The sequence below is a fragment of the Meleagris gallopavo genome, chromosome 1 (assembly GCF_000146605.3).
Source record: "Meleagris gallopavo isolate NT-WF06-2002-E0010 breed Aviagen turkey brand Nicholas breeding stock chromosome 1, Turkey_5.1, whole genome shotgun sequence".
Taxonomy (NCBI): Eukaryota; Metazoa; Chordata; class Aves; order Galliformes; family Phasianidae; genus Meleagris; species Meleagris gallopavo.
The window spans coordinates 86,211,326-86,233,890 of NC_015011.2; the positions used below are offsets into that span (position 1 = coordinate 86,211,326).

General features: G+C 38.0%; 1 protein-coding gene across 1 annotated transcript; it reads left to right on the forward strand.

The window, feature by feature from the left end:
• Nucleotides 1-2,535: 2,535 nt before the first annotated feature.
• NSUN3 (NOP2/Sun RNA methyltransferase 3) lies at nt 2,536-21,169 on the forward strand (the record flags this gene model as incomplete). The annotated part of the gene is made up of 5 exons (XM_019619533.1): nt 2,536-2,660; nt 4,080-4,423; nt 5,943-6,097; nt 6,917-7,038; nt 19,568-21,169. Coding segments are annotated over 5 exons (1,008 nt in total), but the record flags the coding sequence as incomplete, so codon positions are not given.
• Nucleotides 21,170-22,565: the final 1,396 nt, after the last annotated feature.

A 22,565-nucleotide genomic window follows, 5' to 3' on the forward strand; every position in this document is an offset into this window, starting at 1 on the left:
TTTTTTTGTGAAGAGAATCAAAATTATGGCTGAATTATAGCTAATTAGGGAACTGTAAGAAAGAGGGGGACAGACCCTTCAGCGGGTTCTGTTGTGATAGGGCAAAGGGAAATGGTTTCAAACTAAGAGGGAAAATTTAGGTTGGATATAAGGCCAAAGTGTTTTACAGTAAGGGTGGTGAGGCACTGTAACAGGTTGCCCAGAGAGGTGGTGGATGCCCCATGCCTGGACACAGTCAAGGTCAGGCTGGCCAGGGCAGTGAGCACCTGATGGAGCTGTAGGTGTCCCTGTTCATTGCAGGGGGTTGGCCTAAATGGCCTTTAATGGTCTATTCCAACTCAGGCAATACCATGGTTCAAATTATTTTCTTATTCCTGGAATAACTTAATTGTTGCAGTGCTTTGTGGCTCTGCTCTAGAGGACTTGCACAATGATTCCAATAGATTTTACTTAAGTGTGTAGGTAAGCCTTGGCAGAAGTGATTGACAAGTTCCAGGTTCTAGGAAGCAATCTTTTCACAGAATCACAGAATGGCCTGGGTTGTAAGGGACCTCAAGGATCATGAATCTCCCCCTGCCACAGACAGGGTCCCCAACCTCTCCATTTAATACTACACCAGGCTGCCCAGGGCCCCATCCAATCTGGCCTTGAATACCTCTATGGACGGGGCATCCACAACCTCTCTGGGCAGCCTGTTCCAGCACCTCAACACTCTCTTGGTAAAGAACTTCTCTCTGACATCCAACCTAAATCTTCCTCAACTTAAAACCATTTCCCCTTGTCCTGCTGTTATCTACCCTTTCAGAGAGTTGATTCCCCTCCTGTTTGTAGGCTCCCTTTAGGTATTGAAAGGCTGCAATGAGGTCACCCTGCAGCCTTCTTTTCTCCAGGCTGAACAAGCCCCAGCTCCTTCATCCTGTCTTCGTAGGGGAGGTGCTCCAGTCCCTTGATCATCTTTGTGGCTTTCCTCTGGACCCTCTCCAACATCTCTCTGTCTTTCTTGTACTGGGGGCTCCAGATGTGGACTCTAGGTAGGGCCTCACAAGAGCAGGGTAGAGAGGGACAGTCTCCTCCCTGTCCCTGCTGGCCACCCCTCCTCTGATGGAGCCCTGGATACCATTTGCTTTTTGAGCTGCAAGAGCTCACTGCTGGCTCATGTTAAGCTTTTCATACACCAGGACCCCCAGGTCCTTCTCTCGATGACTGCTCCTTCCACTCTGTATAAATGCCTAGGATTCCTCCAGCTCAATCTTGCACTTTGCTGTTGAACCCTCTGAATGGCATCCCTTCCTTCCACCGTGTCAACCGCACCACTCATTGGTGTCATCAGCAAACTTGCTGAGGGTGCACTCGAGTCTGTCATCGATGTCATTGATAAAATGTTAGAGAGCACTGGTCCCAAGTCAGACCCCTGAGGGACGCTGCTCATTACCGGCCTCCGCCTGGACATAGAGCCATTGATAACCACCTCTGTCTATGGCCTTTCAAACAATTTCGTATCCATTGAGTTGTTCACCCATCAAATCCATGTCCATCCAATTTGTTAAAGGCCTTGCTCAAGTCCAGGTAAATGACATTGGTCGCCTTCCCCTTGTCCACCAGTGCCATCACTCCATCATAGAAAGTCACCACATTGCTCAAGCATGACGTTCCGCTGGTGAAGCCATGGTGACTGTCTTGGATCACACTCTCATTCCTCATGTGATCAAGCATGTTGTCCAGGATGATCTGTTCCGTAATCTTCCCAAGTACAGAAGTGAGACTCACCGGTCTGTAGTTCCCGGTCCTCCTTGCTCCCTTTCTTGTAAATGGGAGTGATGAGACCCTTCCTCCAGTCATCTGAGACCTCACCTGACAGCCATGACTTTTCAAATATGATGGAGAGCGGCTCGGCAACCACCTCAGCCAGTTCCTTCAGAACTCCGGATTGCACGCCATCTGGCCCTATAGACTTACACACATTCAGTCTCATGACTTGCTCTGTTCTTACAGTGGGGGGGGATTTACCGCCTCAGTTTCCACCTAGAGGTTTAGGGATACAGGGCTCAGGGATGTGAGAAATACTGGAATCCTGGCTGCCACTCAAGACTGAGGCAAAGAACACATTCAATACCTCAGCCTTCTCTTCTTCCGTTGAAGCCAGTTCTCCTTTTACATTTACCAAAGGAGGTACACTCATTTTGGCCTGTCTCTTCTGGCCAATGTACCTGTAGAATGTCTTCCTATTGTTTTTCACATCCCTAACAATAGGAAGACATTCTTTTCAGTCACGCTCTGCTTCTTTTGCTCCCAAATATCAGACAGCCACAGGACCCACTACATTATCCTAGTGTGGATGGAGGGGGAATATGTTTATCAGGGTTTGATTGCCCTTGTTAATAGGTGGGGAAGGAGAGAGGACCTAGCTTAGTCCTTCAGTTTGTTACATTTTAGTACGTGTGAGATACTACCTTGATATCTGAATATCACTGATACTAATTGACCTAATGTGAAAAAAGTATTTTAATAGTTGTTTTTGTTTTTTTGCCTTTTTAACTCCTTTTTCTGAAGCTGGAAAATAAAACCAAAGGGAAGCTCCAAAAGCAAATTTGTCAAGTTGTTCTGGACCACTTTGAGAAGCAGTACTCAACAGAGCTGGGAGATGCATGGAGCAGCATCAGGTCTGTTGTTTTGGGCAGACTGGGGGTAAGGGAATGAGAGAGGTTCTGTTAGCTTATAAAGCACTTAAAAGCTAACTTCGGAAAGAGTCTTGCATAAATTGTAGCAATTGTTCCAATTTATTTGTCATTTAGAACTGTAGTAAAAGCAGGAAGTAAAAGCAGAAGGTTAGATGTTGGAATTGCTAAGTTTTTCCCTGACATTGGTTTTTTGATGTGGTGATTAAGTTTCTGTTCACCTGTGTGTGTGTGCACTGTGAGAATACTGCTGTCTTGCATGCTCTGTTAGCTGTTCTATATAGAACAGTTCAAAAAGTAACACTTTTTACTTCGCAGCTGCTGTTAGTATTTTTCTACAGCTTCATAGTTGAGATGTTAGAAGAAATCTGTCACTTAACTTGGGCCTTGATCACACAGCAGCTGGAGAACTGGAATTCAGAGAGGACATCTTGCCTTCCCTGCTGGATGGTAGTTCCTCATAAAAAAGCCATAGAAGAGCACTTCTGGGGGAGTTCATTGCTTAGCTTGTATAAGGAATGTGAACAAAAGCAGTTAGCTTCAAGCTGAATGCTCACGTGAGCTGTGCCGCATTATTTGAGTGGAAAAATTTCTTCTGTATTCTTAATAACCATGTTACTACTCTGAATGATCTCTTGAAAATATATTTGTATAAATAAAAGCATGAAAGTGCAGCATTAGTTGAATTGAATCAACTTAAAAACTCTTAGGCTGGATCAACTTATGTTCCGCTTTTAGTCAGCAAATATTGCAGATAGGAATTCAAATAGAAAATGGGAAATCTTTGAAGAAAAAGATTGAAAGCCTGAAAAAATCAAATTGAAATAAGAACAGTTGCATTCCTGTATTTAAAGACTACTTTTTGATTATCTTCAAGGAATGAGACATTCCTCATTTAAGGTGTTTTTTTGTTTTTTTTTTTTCCCTGATGCAGTGATTGTAGAACATACATGGAAATTTAGCAAAGGACACTTGTAAAAATTGCATTTTACAAATGCGTGTATACAGCAATGGCTGGAATGACCACTGCGAAGCCGATGTGCTTTTGCTGTGATTTCTGATGACGAACGTTACAGTTGCTATTTGCCCCTAGAGAAGTAAAAACATTGTGCTTCATATTTTATAACTTCCACAGTCATTTGTTAAAGAATTTGGAAAAATCGAGAACACCTTATTTCAGAAGAAGTTAGTGTTTTAATGCAGTAACTAGGGAAAATGATGGCTTGATTTCCTGTTGAAGTTCTTTTCCTGCATGTTTTCCACAACTATATCTAATCAGAATGATTCCTTTTTGTTTTCAGAAGAATCGTCTGATTGTCAGTATGTAAGAAGAGGCTTCTTGCATGGTGGGAAGTTTATCTTACTTGTCAAGTTATTAAATAGATTGTCCTTTTTCCAATCTAGAGAGGTACTCACATACCCATCGTACTGGCAGCACGCTGTCCTGCTCAACAAATTCAGCCACACTGCTGACCTGGAGGATACCTTGTGTGCGCAGGGATATCATCCTGCCTTCAGAGGAACTTTGCCCTATCTTCCGAGATCCCTGAAGTGTTACGTCAGTAGAACTCCTAGGAGGTTCCCTTCACAAAAACACCAGGCTGGTAAACTCAAAGAATATTATCTACTCAACGCTGCTTCTGTGTTACCAGTGCTGGCATTAGAGGTGAAGGATGGGGAAGATGTTTTGGATCTCTGTGCTGCGCCAGGGGGTAAATCAGTAGTGATCCTACAGTGTGCCCGTCCAGGTACTGTATCAAGAAGATGATTTGCATCTGGGCTATTTGAGTTGTCTATGTGTTCTATATGAGAGTTGGAAATGGGAGTGGAGGGTATTTAATAAAAGTGTTCAGTTCCGTGCTGTTTGCTAACGTTCTTTTGAATTCTGTTTACCTAAAACTGATGAAAATGGCAGAAGTTATTTAAATATACGTTACTGCATACTGACAGACAAATGCAGAGTAGCTTTGTTTTTCTTTTTTTCCTACTAATTTCTTTATATTATTTCTAAGAATTGAATTTTAGTTCAAGTCCTTTGTAGATTTGTTGACCCATGAAGTTAAGTAATTTACAATCCTAGAATATTCGTACTTTTTTCCCCCCTGCTTCCATTCTGGGCAGTGCTGTGCAAATAGCTTAAGTAAATAAATGAACCAGTGTAAAATAGAATATAGATTAAATGTGCTGGATCTAGGCAGGGGAAGAAAGCTTATGGCAAGAAATTGGTCTATATCAGTATTTAATAAGTTCCAGTCTTGATTTACCTATATGTTGCAGAAGAGAGCTCTCAAATAACCCTAGCATGTTAGAAAGCTGCTGCTTGGTGTTGCCCAGTTCTGCTAGGCCAGGGGGTTTAAGTAAGCTTTGGTTGCTGTTTCCAAGTTTGTCTGTTAGTTTGGGTAGTAATTGTCTCAAAATGTTTGCAGCACCTTAGGTTCTTACAGATGAGAATGTTAATTAGAACCACCTGTCTCACTGATTACAGCTGGTTCTCATTCTCTCTCACTTAGAGGAATCCAGTGCTGATGATGAGGTAAATGGAATGTGGGTTACCTTTTCAAAAAGTTGTGGAGGGGGAACTTTTGTTGATTTTTTACCTCTGCTTCTAAAGGTATCAGTTTGTTGCTGAGAAGGTAGGGTTCAAGGAAGTTGATTGTGGCTGTACCTGAGTGGCTGGGTGCTGAGATGTATTCTGCTGTTTATAGCAGACATGAATTTAGGATGAACTACAGGTGGGTGTCCAGAGTTGGGAAAGGAGAAACTTTAATAAAATAGCAAAGGGATGTAAGAGAAAATGTATTGTTGTGCTTGATAAGTACAAGTGACTTATCTTTAAAAGCTCTGACTGCTCTGGCATAGGGTGCAGCATAGGATGCAGTCGGCTGAGCTTTCATTTAGTTAAAAGGCAGTTAATTTATAAGAGATACATACTTGGTTATCTAAGCACAATGGCAGAAGGAGCCCAGAACAATGTTTAGATAGCATACACTGGAATTGACTTATGTTTAAAGTTTGTTTTACAGTGGAAGTCTACTGCTACCCTAAGTATTTATTTTTTTTCTAGTAAATATTCATGGATTGCTTTGTAGGAACATGTTGAAATTTGTGAGGGTTTATAAAAAATGAGCAGTGCTATAAAACGTGTGATAACATAAGCACATAGTTTATAAGCTCAGTGGCTTTCACAAAAAGTATCTGTAGAATTTCTGAGAATTGGTTTAACTTTTTTTTTTTTAGAACCTTTACTTTCTTTTCAATATTTTTAAGGTCAATTTCATTGTAATGAGTATGATGAGTTGAGATCGAGATGGTTGAAACAGACAATGGAATCCTTCATCCCACATCCTGTGTTTAACTTAATAACTGTCTCTAACCTAGACGGTAGACAGATTGGAGAACTTAAGCCTGAGTTCTATGACAAGGTAACATTCTGCTACTTTTCCTATGCTGCTCCCTTTGTTTTCTTGTTTTTTCTGAACCCAACAAAAATATTTGCACGTGACCTTGTAACTTTGTTATATAAATATCTGCAGAGCCTCAGAAATCATTTGATGAATCTTACTGCGTATTTGTTCATGTGTTAGATGATGTTACTCAGTTAGTCTTGACAAGGAGCCTTGATAACGAAGAACTTATGGCTTCAGGTGTGTAGTGGAAGTGCAAAGTCAGGGCTTGAGCCAGTGATTGAGCACCAGGTGGGAAGGCAAGGCAAACCCAGGAGAGCTCAGGTGCAAGCAGTGCACCTGAGTGATTAGAAGAGATGGAACCAGCATCTACCCCTTTCCAGACCTCATTTAAGGGATGGAGGTAGAGATAAGGGTATCTTTTGCTAGAGATCCTTGCCTACCTGAGGCCTTCTGAAGATAAGTAGATTCTTTCCTTTGTTTCTCTGCCTTCTGCTGTCATGTTTGAGCAGATCCTCACTCACTGCAGCTTGGGATCTTGCTACTGTGCCATTGTTGCACCTTCCATCCTGTTACCATGAGGCAACAAGAAAGACCTATCCAGGTAGAGGGTAGTTTTGGAGCAGCACCTTCTTATGCTTTGTTTTCTCTTCCTACCTGGTGATTTCTTAAGAATGCCACATCTTGACGTATTAATTAGATTGTTCCCACATCCAAGATGGAAAGTAAAATACGGTTTTCTCAGTGCTTGCAAAAGTACTTTGATGGACAGTTCTCAGAAAGTGAATATCTGCATTGTGAATTGTCTTATTTGCTCTTTTTTTTTTTTTGTTGTAGATACTGGTTGATGCTCCTTGTTCAAATGACAGAAGTTGGTTATTCTCTTCTGATATTCAGCAAGCTACACTTAGGTTACTACAAAGGAATGAGTTATCTGTTCTGCAGTTCCAGCTGCTAAGGTGAGAAGTGTGAAGAAGAGCTGTTAAAGGAGTTTTGTAGTTGACGAAAATTAAATGAGGACAAGATCTGTCATGTTTAGTATCCAAACCTAAGTTTCACTGCATGAGGAAAAAGAACATAAAGAGAATGTTGTTGCAATTATTGTTTAGATGAGAAAATTAGTTTGAGTATGGAAATTTGCATGGTGTAACATAAGTGGTGAGGTCTGGGTCCTTCGCACTTCTGCATGGTGCTGTTTAACTGACTTGTATCTATGTCTATTTTCAGATGATTCAGAGCAGTCTAGTATATCTTCAGTGAATACAGCTAAAATGATTTCATAAATATTCCTTACCTGAAGTGAAAACTTGCGTAGTATTCCTGGTTTGCTTCTTTTTCTTAAACTGTGAGAGTAGTCGTGTGTGTATGTGTATATACCCTTTGATTACTGTTAGCCCAAAAATACTACTTACCATAAATAATTGGGTAAAAAAAAAAGTATAAGAATGGTGGTTTATGGGGGAACTGGGCTGAGGGAAGCTATCTATTTTCCAGGAGCTTCCACCTTGTAACTTAAATCAAGTTGTCATGTATTACACTTCTTAATAATACCAGAAATAGGCTGGCTAGCATTTGTGAAACCTTTGAAACTCTTTTTCTCCAATGAGGAAAAACTGTCCTATGACTTCTCAGTAATTCCTTCTGGTCTTGAGTGCTTTTAACTAAGAAACAACCATGCCTGAAGTCTATCTGTCAAAGCAACTTGAGGGGAAATATAACATATTACAAAAAAAAAAGTTGTCGTTATGGAAAGTTCCCTTTGCAGCATTTCCAGATAGTTTTGCACAAGTTCTGGCTGAAAAAGACCTATCAGAAGCCTGTGATTTATAGCAGAAATATGAGTATCTTATTGCAGTAATGCATCATGTCATCTATTTCCTTTGAAGAAATCGATCATATTTAAAACACTGACCTATTTCAGTTTTTTCTTTTCAATATTTGACATACAAAATCCAATTTGTGATTCCCAACCAAAAGAAAGCATATATCATGCAATGAAATTTGGAGAATTTGCATAAATCATTGCAGTTTGTAATGCTGAAGTGAAGGACTCGTGACGACAGGAACTTTTTAAGAACAAAACCAACCAAAAATACACACCTGCCACCCCCCCCAAATAGGTTTAAATTGAATTATCCGTAAATTGAGGACAATTATTCCTAAATTGAGCAACAAGTAGAATAAGCTTTGTAAGGACTAGAATAGTTTTGATATGGAATTTAAAATCCTTTTACTTCGACTTACATTTTATCATTCAGATATATCTGAGCAGATCTGTAGGTTGAACAGTATTGTTATGCACACTGGATATTATTTTTCTCCTCTAAAAGATTTTGGGGCACAATAATTAAATGGTGAGTTTCATGATGTAAAGATTGCACACTTAATCTAATAATGTACTTGGAAGCGTTGTATGTGTCTGCTAGATTTTTATTGCTCCTTCTGATTATTTTAGAATGGATTTCCAATATTAATGGCATCTCAGATTATATGTGAAAGAGGAAAAAGGAAATTATAAAATGAGACCAGGAAAGGCTAAATGATTCATGCAAGTGCATTAGAATTTTTGCAAAACTAAGATTTAGAATATTACCTACTTGAGCCTTTGTTTTATAGCCAGGGTACGTAATTATAAATCAAAAACTCAGTTTGAATTCTGTCTCTGATACTTTCTGGTAATAGATACCTTCTAGTGATATCCAGGAAGGCTGAACGTATGCTAAATCACCTTCCTTGTAGTCAGCTCATGCTAGCTCTGGGTTACCTATTCAGGCTGCTTTGTGCTTAATGTTCATGGGTATCTCTCACCTCGGTTGCTCTATCTGTAAAACAAAAATAAATATAAAGCTAGATCTCAGCAGTATTGTTCAAAGTAGTGGAAGAAATGGTGTGATTTGAAGATAAAATATAAAAGCCAGGGGTGACTTCAGTTTAACAATAGTTTTGTTGTATAAGGAAGACGGCAAAAGAGGTTACCTACAAATAAGAATTACAAAATGCGAAAGGGAGTACAGTCCTTGTTTCTTTTGAGTGACATTCAGCACATAATTTGTGATTTCTACTTTCTTTTTATTTATGGTGATGCCTCACCTGTAATCCTGTTCTGAATTTTGTCATCCTGTTTTGGGGTTTTGGCTAAAGCAAATCAGCCTTAGAAGGAGGGGAAACTGGGGACGTCAGTGAGGAAGAAAAAGATTTTGTAATACAGTGTACAAAGTATTTGAAAGCTTCAGGGAGTTAAAATCTTTAAAAAAAAAAGAAAAAAAAAAGTTAGAAACTGATGTAACGTTCTTCCTCCACCAGTCTGAACAAAATTTGAAATGTAAATGAATAGCATAGATGTTGAACAGCAAATTTTATAAGCAACAAGGGCATCACTGATTTGAAGGAAATTGAGACTATAGTGATTGTTAATATCAAAACCAAAGCATCCCTACAGAGTGCTATAATCCAAGAACATGCTGCAAATCTTGTTATTATTTGGAGTGTTCATGCAGAAAACAAATTGCAAAGTAAGGAATGTTCATTTCCTGATAGTGAATGCTAGCGTGAAAGGCAGTGGTTCCCACAAATGAATTTACCAATATTATCAGTTCTCAAATAAAAATTAAACTGGGGGTTAAGGTCGAGTGCATAATAACTTGATGGTGAAACTGTTACAGATGCTGTAATTATTTCTGAACCACTTATTGCAGCTGAAATAAACTGTTAGGATTCGGCTGAAAATAAATCCAAACAGGATGCTCTTCAGAAAATGCAGCAAAGGCATTCAGACTACTTTAATTCTATACACGACATCTTGTAGGAGTTAAACAGCTGTAATTGGTGTCTCATGCAGTTCTGGTCCAAAGGAACTCAAACTGACTTCAAAAAATGTAGCTGACTTTTTTCTTTTCACCTAGTTTTCTCTGAAAGTAGTTAACTACAAGGGGATGTGTTAGTTTTAAGTGTGTAAGACAAGCGTGCACAAAGCTAAAAGGTTTGAGAGAATTTTGAGTGTATGAGAGGTTTGAAGAGACATGACTGTTCTGCCCTTCTGATTACTGGTGGCAAAGTCAGTAATACGAAATGTTTGTTTTGCTAGTTGATCTTTTGGGTTGTATGGGTTCTTGTTTTTCAGAATTCAAAATGAAGCGTTGAATCTAGGTTAAGGAATCAGAAAAAGACTTTATTGTCCCTAGTTAATGAAATGCTTCCATCAAGACAATGAGCGTGTCCCAGCATCACCATGGTTTTTTAAAGCATGTCAGCAACAAACTGCAATCAAACAGGGAACTTCTTTCCTTCTGACTACTTGATAACTATCCATGAGAACAGCCCCTAAACACTCCACTTTTAGCAGAATGTCTAATGTCTTTTCTTCGCTCTTGAACATCAGAGTCAAGGTGCATGGCATGCTTGTGTGGTCTGTAAAATAAGACTAACGTTTTCCCTTAAGTCATCAGGTAGAATTGGCAGCCTAAGTCTCTAAAAGGCTAACATGCCAACAGACCAGCATTATTTTCTGAAGCACAGACTTTTGAAAATTAAGTAAATAATAAAGCTTCTCATGAAACTTAGGATGCAAGCAGTTGAAGTTACAAGCTGCTGTTTTCTCTCTGTAATTAAATCAGTGACATAGATTCATAGAATAAATGTGCTCATAGAATTTCATCATAGATTTTTTTGTCTTAAATATTTTGAATTACTGAAAAAATACAGCAACTCCACTATTATTTCTTTGGGATTGGGTATCTCTTCTGTGTTTTCACTGAAGAGTTTTCCGCATGTACTTTAATGAAGAATTATAATGTTTCTTTTACACTTTTTTTGATATATGTGTGCTGCAAATTGCTTATTTTGTTATAAAGTGAAGGCAAATTCTGATTGTTTTTTTTATTTATTTATTTTAAAGTAGGTAGTATGCAGTCATATGACTGAGGTCTCAGGGTTCGGATACCACCATACTCTATGGTTGTTGTTTTTTTGTTAAGACGAGAGCCTTTATGACATGTGGACATGTAATAATATATGGCAGCCTTGGCTGAGAGACTACTAGGCTCCTACATCAGAGCTCTGTGGGTTAAGTTATATAGCATTTTTAAATGATCTGAGGAAATTCTAAACTGAGGTGTCAGTGATGGAGTGGTGAATTGAGAGAGGAAATGAATGCTGTGTTCTGTGGAGAACGGAAGAGAAGACATGTAGGAAAGTGAGGAGTATGTCATCTGCAGGATTGCTGATCTGTACTGTTTTTTGGCTCGTTCCCTGGAGTTTTTCCTATTCCTCCTCGTATACTCCCTCTTGTTTTTGTAATCATCTACTCACCTCCACTGAGAATCTGTTAGAATTGTAACTATTGTTTTGGCAGATTCTGTAGATGGTTCTTCCTTTAACCACTTTCCGTCTCTGAAAAACTGAATAATTTATGTAGAGCGATTGCCCAAGGCTTTGTGTCAGGTGTGCTCTTCAGGGCATTTCACTGAGCAAAACCAGATTCCTTTTCTGTACCTCCTTGTCCCTTTGGTTGAAAGTGGCTTGGTAGCTTTTGGCTGGACGGTGAGCTTTTACATTTTGTTCTAATTATGCATATGCCAGTATTTATTCCATGCTATTCCTCAAGAGACTGCTGGTTACATTGCTAGAAGTACAAGTCACTCTTATTCCTTTCTGTTGAGAGACTGCCACGAGACAAAAGTAGAGATGTATCAGCAAGAGGGAGCACAGTGTTTGAGCTTAGGGAAGGTAGGAGGAGTCAATCCCTGGAAAACCAGACCAGAATCTGTTTTATATAAATAGCTGTTAACTAAAACACTTAATGTTTGGAAATTAGATTTGAGCATTAGTGAGTGGCTGAGTGAGTATGAGAGACATACTGCCTCTTTGTTTGTATTAAAGGTCAGTCTTTCATCAGTAAGTAACACCTACAGCAGGGAACTGAAGAATGCCTTTACTTTAGAATACAATCTGGTTGGTTTTTTAGAATTATGACTGGTTTCAGTTTTTTCAGTCTTCAGAGGCCACTGTTGTGGCCCAATCTCATCTTTCTTCATAAAGATAAAATAATTTCTGAATTTATGTATGCCTAGTTCCTAAAGTCTTTTGAGGTGCTCTGTTCATAACTTACATATCAAGTCCCTCATATATGTGTAATTTACATATCAAGTAGTGAGTTGCAAAAAAAATGTCTGGAATCAATAAACAGAAAAAATCTATCCAGTGGCTAGATATTTGGGTTCACAAATGTCAATGAAACAAAAAATTTACTTCTGTCTTCATTCTTTTCTTCGTATTTGTGATTCATAAGTTGTAATGAAAAATACTATTTCAGAAGCTGTGTGGTAATGTCACCGTAGGCTTCGAAAGTCTACTGGTCTGCCTCCTCTAGTTGAAAAGGTTCTACTTGGGCTGTATATGTTAATCATTTCTCAAATAAAACTTTGAAGTTTGGAAGAGGAATGGACCTCTGCAAGCATTAATCCTGCTATGACTAAAATGACTGAAGTTCTGATTTGAAGTGAGCTGACTCTGGCTGCTGCAGGGTAACTACACCTAGCCTTACTGTCAGTGATACTGGTTGTGTGGAGGCACAGCATGTATGTGTATGAGGCAGCTGCAACATTTGAGAGTGGAAGAAAAATTGATGGGTATTGCATTGACACATTTGACTCTTAAATATATGTATAAAAATAACCTAATCTGTTGCCCTTGTAAAGGTACTTTTAGCAATTTTAGTAAGGCAATTTTAGTATAGCAAAGGATATCTCGTAGCCTTGTGTTAACAGAGTGATTGTTCTGGGACTCAGTGTGCATCACAGGAGAAAGCTCAATAATGTTAAATTGAAGGTTTGATATTCTTATCAGAAGAGCTTGAAATTATTTGTTGTAGAAACATTATTGATCAGAATTTTCAGAGGAAGAAATTGACTAAATTGGAGTAGGTGTGTTTGGTTTTCTTTTTTGAAGGCTATTTACTTTAATTCTGCAAAAGAGCTGTTTCTTAGCGTACTGTGTGGTGATATTTGAAGTTGTCTCTCTCCTGTACACCCCTGTCACTGCTCTTCACAAATTATTATAAACTGGGCATGTCATCACAAGAGGGATTTCCTTATCATGTTGGCTTTATCTGAGGAAAAGCCAAGCAAAACCTTTAACGTGCAGTCCATATTACCATGATGCACCTGGACTCCTGTAAGAGAAAGAAGGAAATGCCTGATATCTTTTGTCAACAAAAAGAATAGAATTGAGGATAAAAGCAAGCTTAACTTCAAATACTCTAGTTTTTGAATAGTTTGTGTGTGTTAGCAGATTTCATTCTGATCATAGCCGTGCATATTGAGCAGAAATACATTCAAGTTGCCAAAAGATGGCACTGTTGAAGTGTTATTATTTTTAAAATACCCTAAAATATACCCTATCTTTTTACTTTAAGTACTGAAAAAGGTTAAATGAGTAATGTAATTAATGCTGATCCTTCCAGTGGCATGCAACATACACCCAAGCATAGGAGGAGTGGGCTGAACATACAGGCATTAACTGTAATTTTGAATTACAAATTTATTGTCTGCCTATTTTTAAAAGAGAATTGGAGATGCCAAGACTTTTAAAACAACTAAAATGTCAGCTTATCATGTTTAATTTTCTTTTAGTGTGAAAAATCTTAATTCAGGGTTCTTGCTTAACTGTATTGTAGTGCTTTTAGAGTTGGCTCTAGAGCTGCCTTTATTTCCAGAGGTATTAAATAATCATACTATTGTTTCTTCTAATAGCATCATCTCTATTTCTAGTTTTAAAATAATTCTTGAGAAGTAAACTTAAACAAAAATGTTTTGAAATAGTATATTCTTTAAAATAAATGAAAATGTTATCCAGTGTTCAAGATATATGAAGGATTAAAATAGACTAATGCACCATTTGTACCTCTGACTTTGTGGTACAATAAGTGCTATTGAACCTGTTCCCAAAGAAACATCTTGCAAAGAGCAGAACTCTTTCATTGGCAAAACTCATTTAGAGTGAGAAGAGGTGCAATTTATGTTTGGATTATGGTTGTGTCTTAGACTTACGTACTGAAAAGATACAAGTGCAAATTCAGTGACTGTAAAGTAGTAATGTCAGTAAGCCGAGGCTGACAGGAGAAGCATCAAGCAAATTTCTACAGAATAATGTGCCAGTTAATCTCAGTATAACCTCTAATTTTCTAGCTATTGTAATTACAATATTTGACTATTTTCATATTGTAGCGAGTTTCTCTAATTGTACAAAGCTGGTATCTCCTAAGTTGCATTTACTATCTCAGAAAATATTGACTTTTTTTTTCCTTTACTTTAACATATAAGTTTTCTCACAACCGTACAGTAATTGCAGTTCTATAATAGACTTCTTTTTGCATGCTGTTTTATATTGTATCCTGGAAGAGCTAAACCTGGAGGTTTTGGATTCAGGCCTTATATGATGAATGGTGCATGTTAATTGATTGCTTTGTGTTTTACCAGTTTTATTCTTTTTTGTTTTGCTGTGTGTTGACCAGGTTACAGAACTAAAACAATAACCTCTCACTTCCGCAGTGGTGCAGTATGATAGGATGCAACACAAGCTGAGTTACACACATCAGCTGTTGGCACTATAGTAAAACAAAATTGGTTGTATGGAAAACGACATAAGAGGCTCTAGGAAAACTTTCCTGTCCTTCTAATATGTATTCTCATGAGAAGCTTGAAACTGTGCAGTGTTATTGCGTGTTACATGTAAAATTCAGTATGATAAATGTATATCTTCTAATGATCAAATTAACTGTAACTCGATTCATATTTCAACTAAGTTTTGCTACTTCTTTAATAAGTAGGAAGAAAAACATCTGTACCACTAAGAGAAGAATCGCTGTGGTTTAATTACCTAATATATTTGATGTTTAAGCAACACATTATTATAAAAGACAGGTGAAAAACCATCAGTGTCTTCTGCCTTCACATCCTTTTTAGTCATTCTAGATTTGGAGCTCATATTTGGAAGTTACCAAGTACCTCATGACAAGCGCCGGATTGCTTTGTTGAGAGTCAAGCTTTAAGTAAGAATCAGAGTGATAACGCCTTGTTCCTCTTGTACAAGAGGAACTGTACATCCTTGGATTGTGTAGTCACAGCAGTGATAGTGGGTTCTGCTGGGTGTCAGTATGTTATGGTCCAGCTCTGATGTGCCCCTTTAATGGACTTGTTTCCCTCCCTTGTTCATAGAAGATAGTTTCCTAAATGTATTTGTGCATGCTTTCTTATGAATGAATTCCCTATCATGCTGACAATGAGGGGATCTGATTCTCTGAATCAGCTTAACCACCACATTATCCCCCTGTGACTTTGAGCCCAGCTCTTCTTCACTTTGAATTTTGCAGCTCTTTGAAGGTTTTTCAGAAGCCAGGCACAGCTTAATCAAGGATGGCGGTTGGTTGACATTGAACACTGCTGCTGAAACAGCTGTTGCTGAGCTTGTCAAGATGGATAGATACAGTGATTTAACCTTGCAATGTCAAGTAGTGTCTCTTAGGTATTTTAATTCATGACATAGGTTCAGAGTAAAGATGACTTTGCATTGAGCAGCCTGACTTTTTTGGGTCACAGGGCAGTGAAAATTGTCAAGGAGTCTTGGTTTTCGTTGTGAGATTTTCTATTAATTTTTTTTTTTTTTTCTTGGAAATTGTGTTGCTTCTTCCTCTGTATCTTGCACCAGGATCTTGGTGGTAGGAGCATGGTACCTTTGGAAGTAGTGCCTTGAATGTTTGTTACTTCATAGGAAAAAAGAAAATCATTTAGCAGTGTCTAGGCTAGCCTACTTTTTCAGTACTTACTTACCTCTTAACTTTCCCAATTTTTAACAGTAAAACTATTTACTCACTTGTTTGAGTTCTCATATAGTATATGCATTATAGGAAAGCAGCTGTGGTTATCAACTCTGAATACAGTTTTATCAGGTGTACTGAAAGTACATTTTGATTGTTGTGCAAAAATATTTTCACATTTTGACTGGCTGTTTTTCTGTGGCACAACATTTCTGGATACATGGAGAAGGTGTAAAAGGAAGGAGAAAATATGAAATGAGAAAACTATTTGGTTTCTTATAATATTATGAAGATGAGCTACGCTTTAAGACACTGTTTAGATTTCTTCTCAGTAAGTTCTGATTAAAAAGCTAGAAAATGAGCAACTATTGGATGCGGGAAAAATGCTTTTATGATTTCCAGAACAGGTACAAGTCTGAGGAGACAGAGAACTGTGCACTGATCCTGGTTTGTTGTTTATCTTCAGAATAAGAAGAATGTACTTTCCTGTTTCTTTAATGGTTTTGTATTTGTTTATGCTTGAACACGGAAGACTCTTTAGGAATGGCCTCACAGAATGGCCTTTCAGAGCAGTACTTAGTATGCTGTCCTTAGTAAGGTCTTCAGATGCTGCTATAGCACATCTACAAAGCTACATATTTTTAGGAAGAGTAACTGAACTGTGAACATTTTTTTTTTTTTTTTTTTTTCCTTTCTTGTAGTAGCAGAAACAATTATGCCTGTGGCAAAACCCCATATTTCAGTGACCTTTTCAATTCTGAGAAGTGTTGCTTATGTTTTATACATCATGTTTTACATGTTAAATTTGGATATGTATAATCAACTTGGTGTATGAATGAGGATCTGCTCACAAACTACATTTACAGCTGTTTTATCAGTCTTTGCATTTGTCTTAGAAGTGGATATGTTGTCTTGCTTCCTGATAGTGACTGACTGTGGCACTTAACTGTCTCTGTTGTTTTGTTCATATGTTTAAAAGTGCAGGATTTGCAATATGTCCTGTGATTCTTCCCTACTGACTATGAACAAGTGACACTTTGGGCACTGGTAGGATGCAACGCAATGGCAATGAGTGTTAGCCCAAAATTCTGAAGAGATGCTTTACTGCAAAATTTCTAAACTAGAAAATGGTGCTATTAATTGTGCCTTAAGATAATTTCATAAAGATTGCTTTCACTCCAGCATTTGAAATCTAAGTAAAAAGGCAGTCAGTTCAAGACATTTAAAAACTTTTTTTTGTCGTGAAACAATGGAATATTACTGAATTTCTTGCAAATATTTTGTGATATGCATACTGTGGCTTCGTGCTCTGCTTTACGGTGGCTGTCTTCCATACATCTGGGTGTGTTTTGGTTGGTTAGGCAAGCCAGACAGAAGTAGCATTAACTCTGCCCATTAAAATGGATGGCTGTCACCATAGCACAAGAGCTGCAAACAAACAGTTATTTGGACAGACAGCTGAGGCTCTCTGGTCCAATACTTTTTGAACCCTGCTATAAGGTGTATGTATATTGGATGCAGGAGGAAGAGAAGGGATGACTATCCAGGGCTGAGTAATTGAAGTGAATGCTGGTAATTAGAATCACAGAGTCATTAAGGTTGGAGCAGAACACTATGATCATCTAATCCAGCTGTCAACCCATCAGTTGCAGAATTTTGGAAAATAAGGTCTGGGTTGGACAAGGTGACCTCCAGGGTTCCCTTCCAACATAAATCATTTTTGATGATCACGTGGAAAAATGTTGGTATGGCAACTATTCTATATTTACTGTCTCAAGGTGATGTGGTAAATGCCATCTTGTAAAGTATCAGACTGTATCTAAAATATTCTTAAACATTTTCACAGATCCTCAGAAACTACTCAGAAGCTCGAGATAAGCTTGCTCTTTCACAAACTTTAGCTAATTTTGGAAGTATCCTAGAATGAGTCCATTAGGCTCAGTTAAATTGAAAGTATTCAGACTACAGAAGTATTCTGTAACCTTTTCTTTACCTATAACAGGCTGATCTTTACCTGTTCTCTCACTTACGCTAAATGTGCTAGCCATCTGCTCACTCACCATCTTTTTATTGAACTGATACAACAAAGGCATTAAACACTCACTTTTAATTTTTTTTTTAGCATCATCTGTTGAGAGAGATCTGTTCCCTTATGCTAAGTAAAACAGGAGTAGTGTAGTTACAGTAAACTATGTATTTGGCTTGTTGATTAACCTTACTGAGACTAATAGAAATGAGCAAGATGATTTGCACTCCTCAGAGAAATGCAATACAAAGTTGAATAGTATAATGCAAAGAGTAGAGAGTATATTACGAAGGTGTTTTCACCTGGGAAGGTGAACAGTGATATATTATCTCAGTCATTTGTCCTGGTGTTTCCCTATTATTTTGCAGGACTTTCAGAGTTGCTTTGATCCTGCTTGTGATAAAGCTTTTATTATTGATTCTTTTACTGAAAAGGCCCAATCTTGTTTTTATAAAAGAAAGAAGGGATTTGAGGTTTCTCCCTCCTCCACTCTTTTTTTTTTTCTTTTTTCTCAACTGCTTTCATTCTGATACCATGCTTAGCAGATCCTCAGCTTGCCTCTGGAGGAATTGCTATTTCAGTGGCATTGTGTTTATTCATCTGAGCCTGAAAGCAGGCTCACTGCTTTCACCTGACTTGAGGATTGGGGTTTTTCATTTCCACTTAGTGTCTTCATGTTGTTGGTTTTGTCTCTTCTTGGTCAATGCAGTCATCTCAGTGATACCTGCCAATCTAAGACTTCAATAGCCTTCTGTGGTGCAAGGTTTTATTTTCTTTTTTTAATTTGCTATAAGTTTATGAATTGCATATCTCATTTTCTTACTCTTACAAGTTATAGTCTTTTTCTCTATGAGAAGGACCTTGGGAATCTGCTTTAATGGAAAGTAAACAGTTTGTTCAATCTCAGTTTCAGTGGGGAATAAAGGGGGGGGCGAGAGGGGGAGGAAATACTCTGTACTGTCCATCAGTAGTCATGAAGTTTTCTATAAACCTGAAATATTGCCCTTATTTAGCCAGTGTTTGTCAACAAGGTAATACGTGAAGGGTATATAAACACGTAGACACATGTAGATGATATAATGCAACAAATCACATTTCCTTAGGAAATCAGATTGAAAAGTAGTGTCTAAGTGAAATCTCCAGCCCTGATACATGCTGAATAAGTTGCTGAAATTGCACAAATTAGAGCAGAGCAATTAGTCCAGGCTATTATTGCAGCAGTACATTCTGCTATTTGTTCACTCCAGCAGCCAGCTAAGTATCTAACTAGCACTTCTGATGTGGTATTCACCCATTTTGTATGCACAGTTGCAGCATTTTCACAGTTGTGCTGCGCATATAAATGATCCGAAGTATATTCTGCAACTCTGAATGAATGCTGTTATCTGCTTGTCTTTCTTACATAAAAAAAACCAACAGACTCTTAATTAACTGATAATACAATAATGAATGAGAAGGCAAAACTGTGATGCAGGTGTTTTCCTGTACTGTCAATTATTCTATTAATATTTCATGATGTTGTTTTTTCCTATTTGTGTACCTATTTGTAAATCTGGATTTACAGCTCTCACATCTTTCCTCCTTTTTGCCTCCTCTATTCTCTCCCTCAATATTTCACTATGTATGCTTAACTTTTTTTCGTTATTTGCAGGTCTGCTATTAAAGCACTGCGTCCTGGTGGATCACTGGTCTACTCTACGTGTACTCTCTCAAAGGAAGAGAACAGCAGTGTAATAAATCTCATTCTGAACTCCTGCACTAATGTTATTCCTGTAAATATAAGTGAAATTGCCAAAGCTGTTTCCCAGGAATTCACTTTTCACAGTGGTACACAACATCATGAACTTCTGGTTCTGCCAGAGAAAGGGAGAGCATGGGGTCCAATGTATGTAGCTAAATTAAAGAAAATGTAGTCCACGTGATGCCTGTTAGTTTATTCACTAATCAGTGAAACTGTATTTATTTCTACTATACTGTGTGTGTTTGAACATACACATGTCCAAGTCAGCAGAATTTAGAGCTTTGCTGTTTTGTATATGCAACTCCCTGATAAAATGTAAATGAAATGTAACGTGGTTACCTAAAAATACAAAATGTTTTCTAACATGGGCATGTAGGCAGAATCAGAGCCTGGCAGTATTTTCCAGGTGATGCTCTTAAATGGATTCGTATTCCAGAATAGAGGCGTGTGTGGTGATTTTTGTACTGTTTTAAAATTACTAATTCTGATGTAATACAGTATATTTTTCAAAAATGATGCCTGCTTCTGAAGTCTTGGAAATCCTGCATTCATTCTTCAAGATACCTTGAAATGTGTTATCCTGAAATGTGTTTTCTTGTAAAAGCTGCTTTGTATGCAAAGTTGGTCATCTTAAGCTCTGACTATTCTAGCAATGGCAAAACAGGTTTAATATTAGTTAGTTTTCAACCAGTAAACAACCTGTCTTGTGTTTAGTTGCTGACCTTTGCAGCTGTATGTCAATACCTAGTTTTTTTTTTTTAGCTTACAAAAATAATTTATATTTTTGAAAGGTCTCTATAACAGTGGACTTAGATGTGTTTAGCTTTGATACTTAGTTTGTGACATAATGCAGTATATCGAGCTGGCTATAAAGCACATAGAACCAGAATGATTAATAACTGCAGTAGTGGTACTATATTCAGACAGTGTTGTTACATGATTGCAGTCATTATGAATAAAACAATCTGAAGAGGTGGCTTATACCCCAAGTTAAGGAATGTTAAATGAATTTGTGATGGCACATCTGTGGTGTGTAGAGGAGATTCAGTGAGAAGAATGTGTATTAATGTTCTCTTAGGCTTCCTCAGTTCTGCTGTGCAGTGCTGTAGAGAAATATGGCTATATAGACAGGTATGTCCATGTTCATGCATATATACACATGCAAACTGTATTTTCTATGGACTGGGTGTATAAAGCACCAATTTGTCAGTGCTTGGCTTTTGCCTCTGAATTAATCATGTAACAGTATATCTGCTTCGTTGGATGCCTGTGTTAAAATAAAAAGGAGTCCTGTGCCACTCTTAGCAAAGAAATTAAGTCGTTTCCCTGACTGAAGCTTATAGTAAACTTTTAAGGAATGCTGTTGTAAAGAGTGGAGATTTTTTTGGGGGTGTATGGCACACGTTTCAAGTTTGCGTGACTGTGTACATATGGATATGTCATATTTTGTGTATACGTATTTGTGTATACGCATGTACAATCAATCCCAATTAAAATCAAGACTAATGCAGACTTTTTTTCTTCTTGAATACAGAAGGACATTGGCTCATAAACACTGGAGGAAAAAAAAAAATAGTTAAAACGATTATTGATTCAGCACCTCATTAACAAAGGTGAGAAGAATGTTGATTATGTGAGATCTTTTGTCAGAAGTTCCATTGGAAATGCAGTAGTTCTGCTTCAATTTCTCCAGTAATTCTGTTGTGGCAAGCTGAGAAATACTTGTTACCATTTACTTGTTAGAGTAAACTACCTTTTGTCTCTGGAATGAATTTTGCTTTTAATGCCTTTATTCTTTGCTCACCTTGTTATATTGATGGGCTTTAACTCTTCACAGCAGTCCTGTCGTGGATTGCTGAATGTCAGTCCCCACTCTGAGCTTTATGTTTGCTGGGAACCTCCTGGACCTAATATCTAGAGCAGTGAGATGGCAGTGTTCAAAACCATGGAAGCTGAATTGTAGAAAAATCTTTGTTTCTTAAAAACAGATGCTGATCGTAAGCAGTAGCTTTTGGTTCTTTAGGCACCTGTGACCAAGAACAAAAATGGTTGGGGCAGTTTGCCCTCAAATAGTATCTCACTGCTGTTCCTACTGCTGAAGCAAATAAATGCATGAAGTACTCTTCTCCTTTGATACGTGAATTTCCACAGTTATCTTCTCCTTTACTGTGTGATAAAAAATGTTCGAGGTGCCCCAATAGTATTAAATTTTCAGCAGTCTCTCTGAAAGCTTAAGACTATATGAAGCATATGCAACTTGAGGCAGAGAAGTCACTAATGTATGCAGATGATGAGACTGTGTTCCTTTGGAAAAAAACAAAAACTAACAGCATCTGCCCCAGAAACATTAAATGTAATATCTGAATTTGGAGTCATCTCAGGCGACTGGTTGAAATAACAATACCCTTGTCAAAACGCTTTCCATCAGTTTTATTTGCCCTGTGGAAAGTGAAATGGAAAGCCTAGAATGTAACATTCAGGAATGGAATTAAAATATGTGATTAAACTGAATAGTTGAGGAAAACGTGGGCTAGGTAATCACACAATGAATAAAGGAATGCTTGAAAACTGAACTCTGCTCAGTCTCGATATATGGGCGAGTCCCTGTGAACTGCATTGCATTAGACCTAAATTATGCGGCAGGGCCTCCTGATTTATATAAAAGCTGCACTGAGTTCTGCAGCATCCTTTGCTGTTCTGGAGTTTCTTTTCAGCTAGCCTAAAAAGGCAGCAAAACGACAGGAGGAAAAGAGGCTCACTGTGAAGTGATACTTATTTTGCTTCGTAACAGATGAGTGCTTGTTCAGAGTACTGTGGAGAATTTTTATGTTATAATTAGTTCTGGCTGCTGACAGGGATTTGGTAAGCATGTGTGGTGGGAGAGGGAGGAAAAGAAGGAGAAAACGAA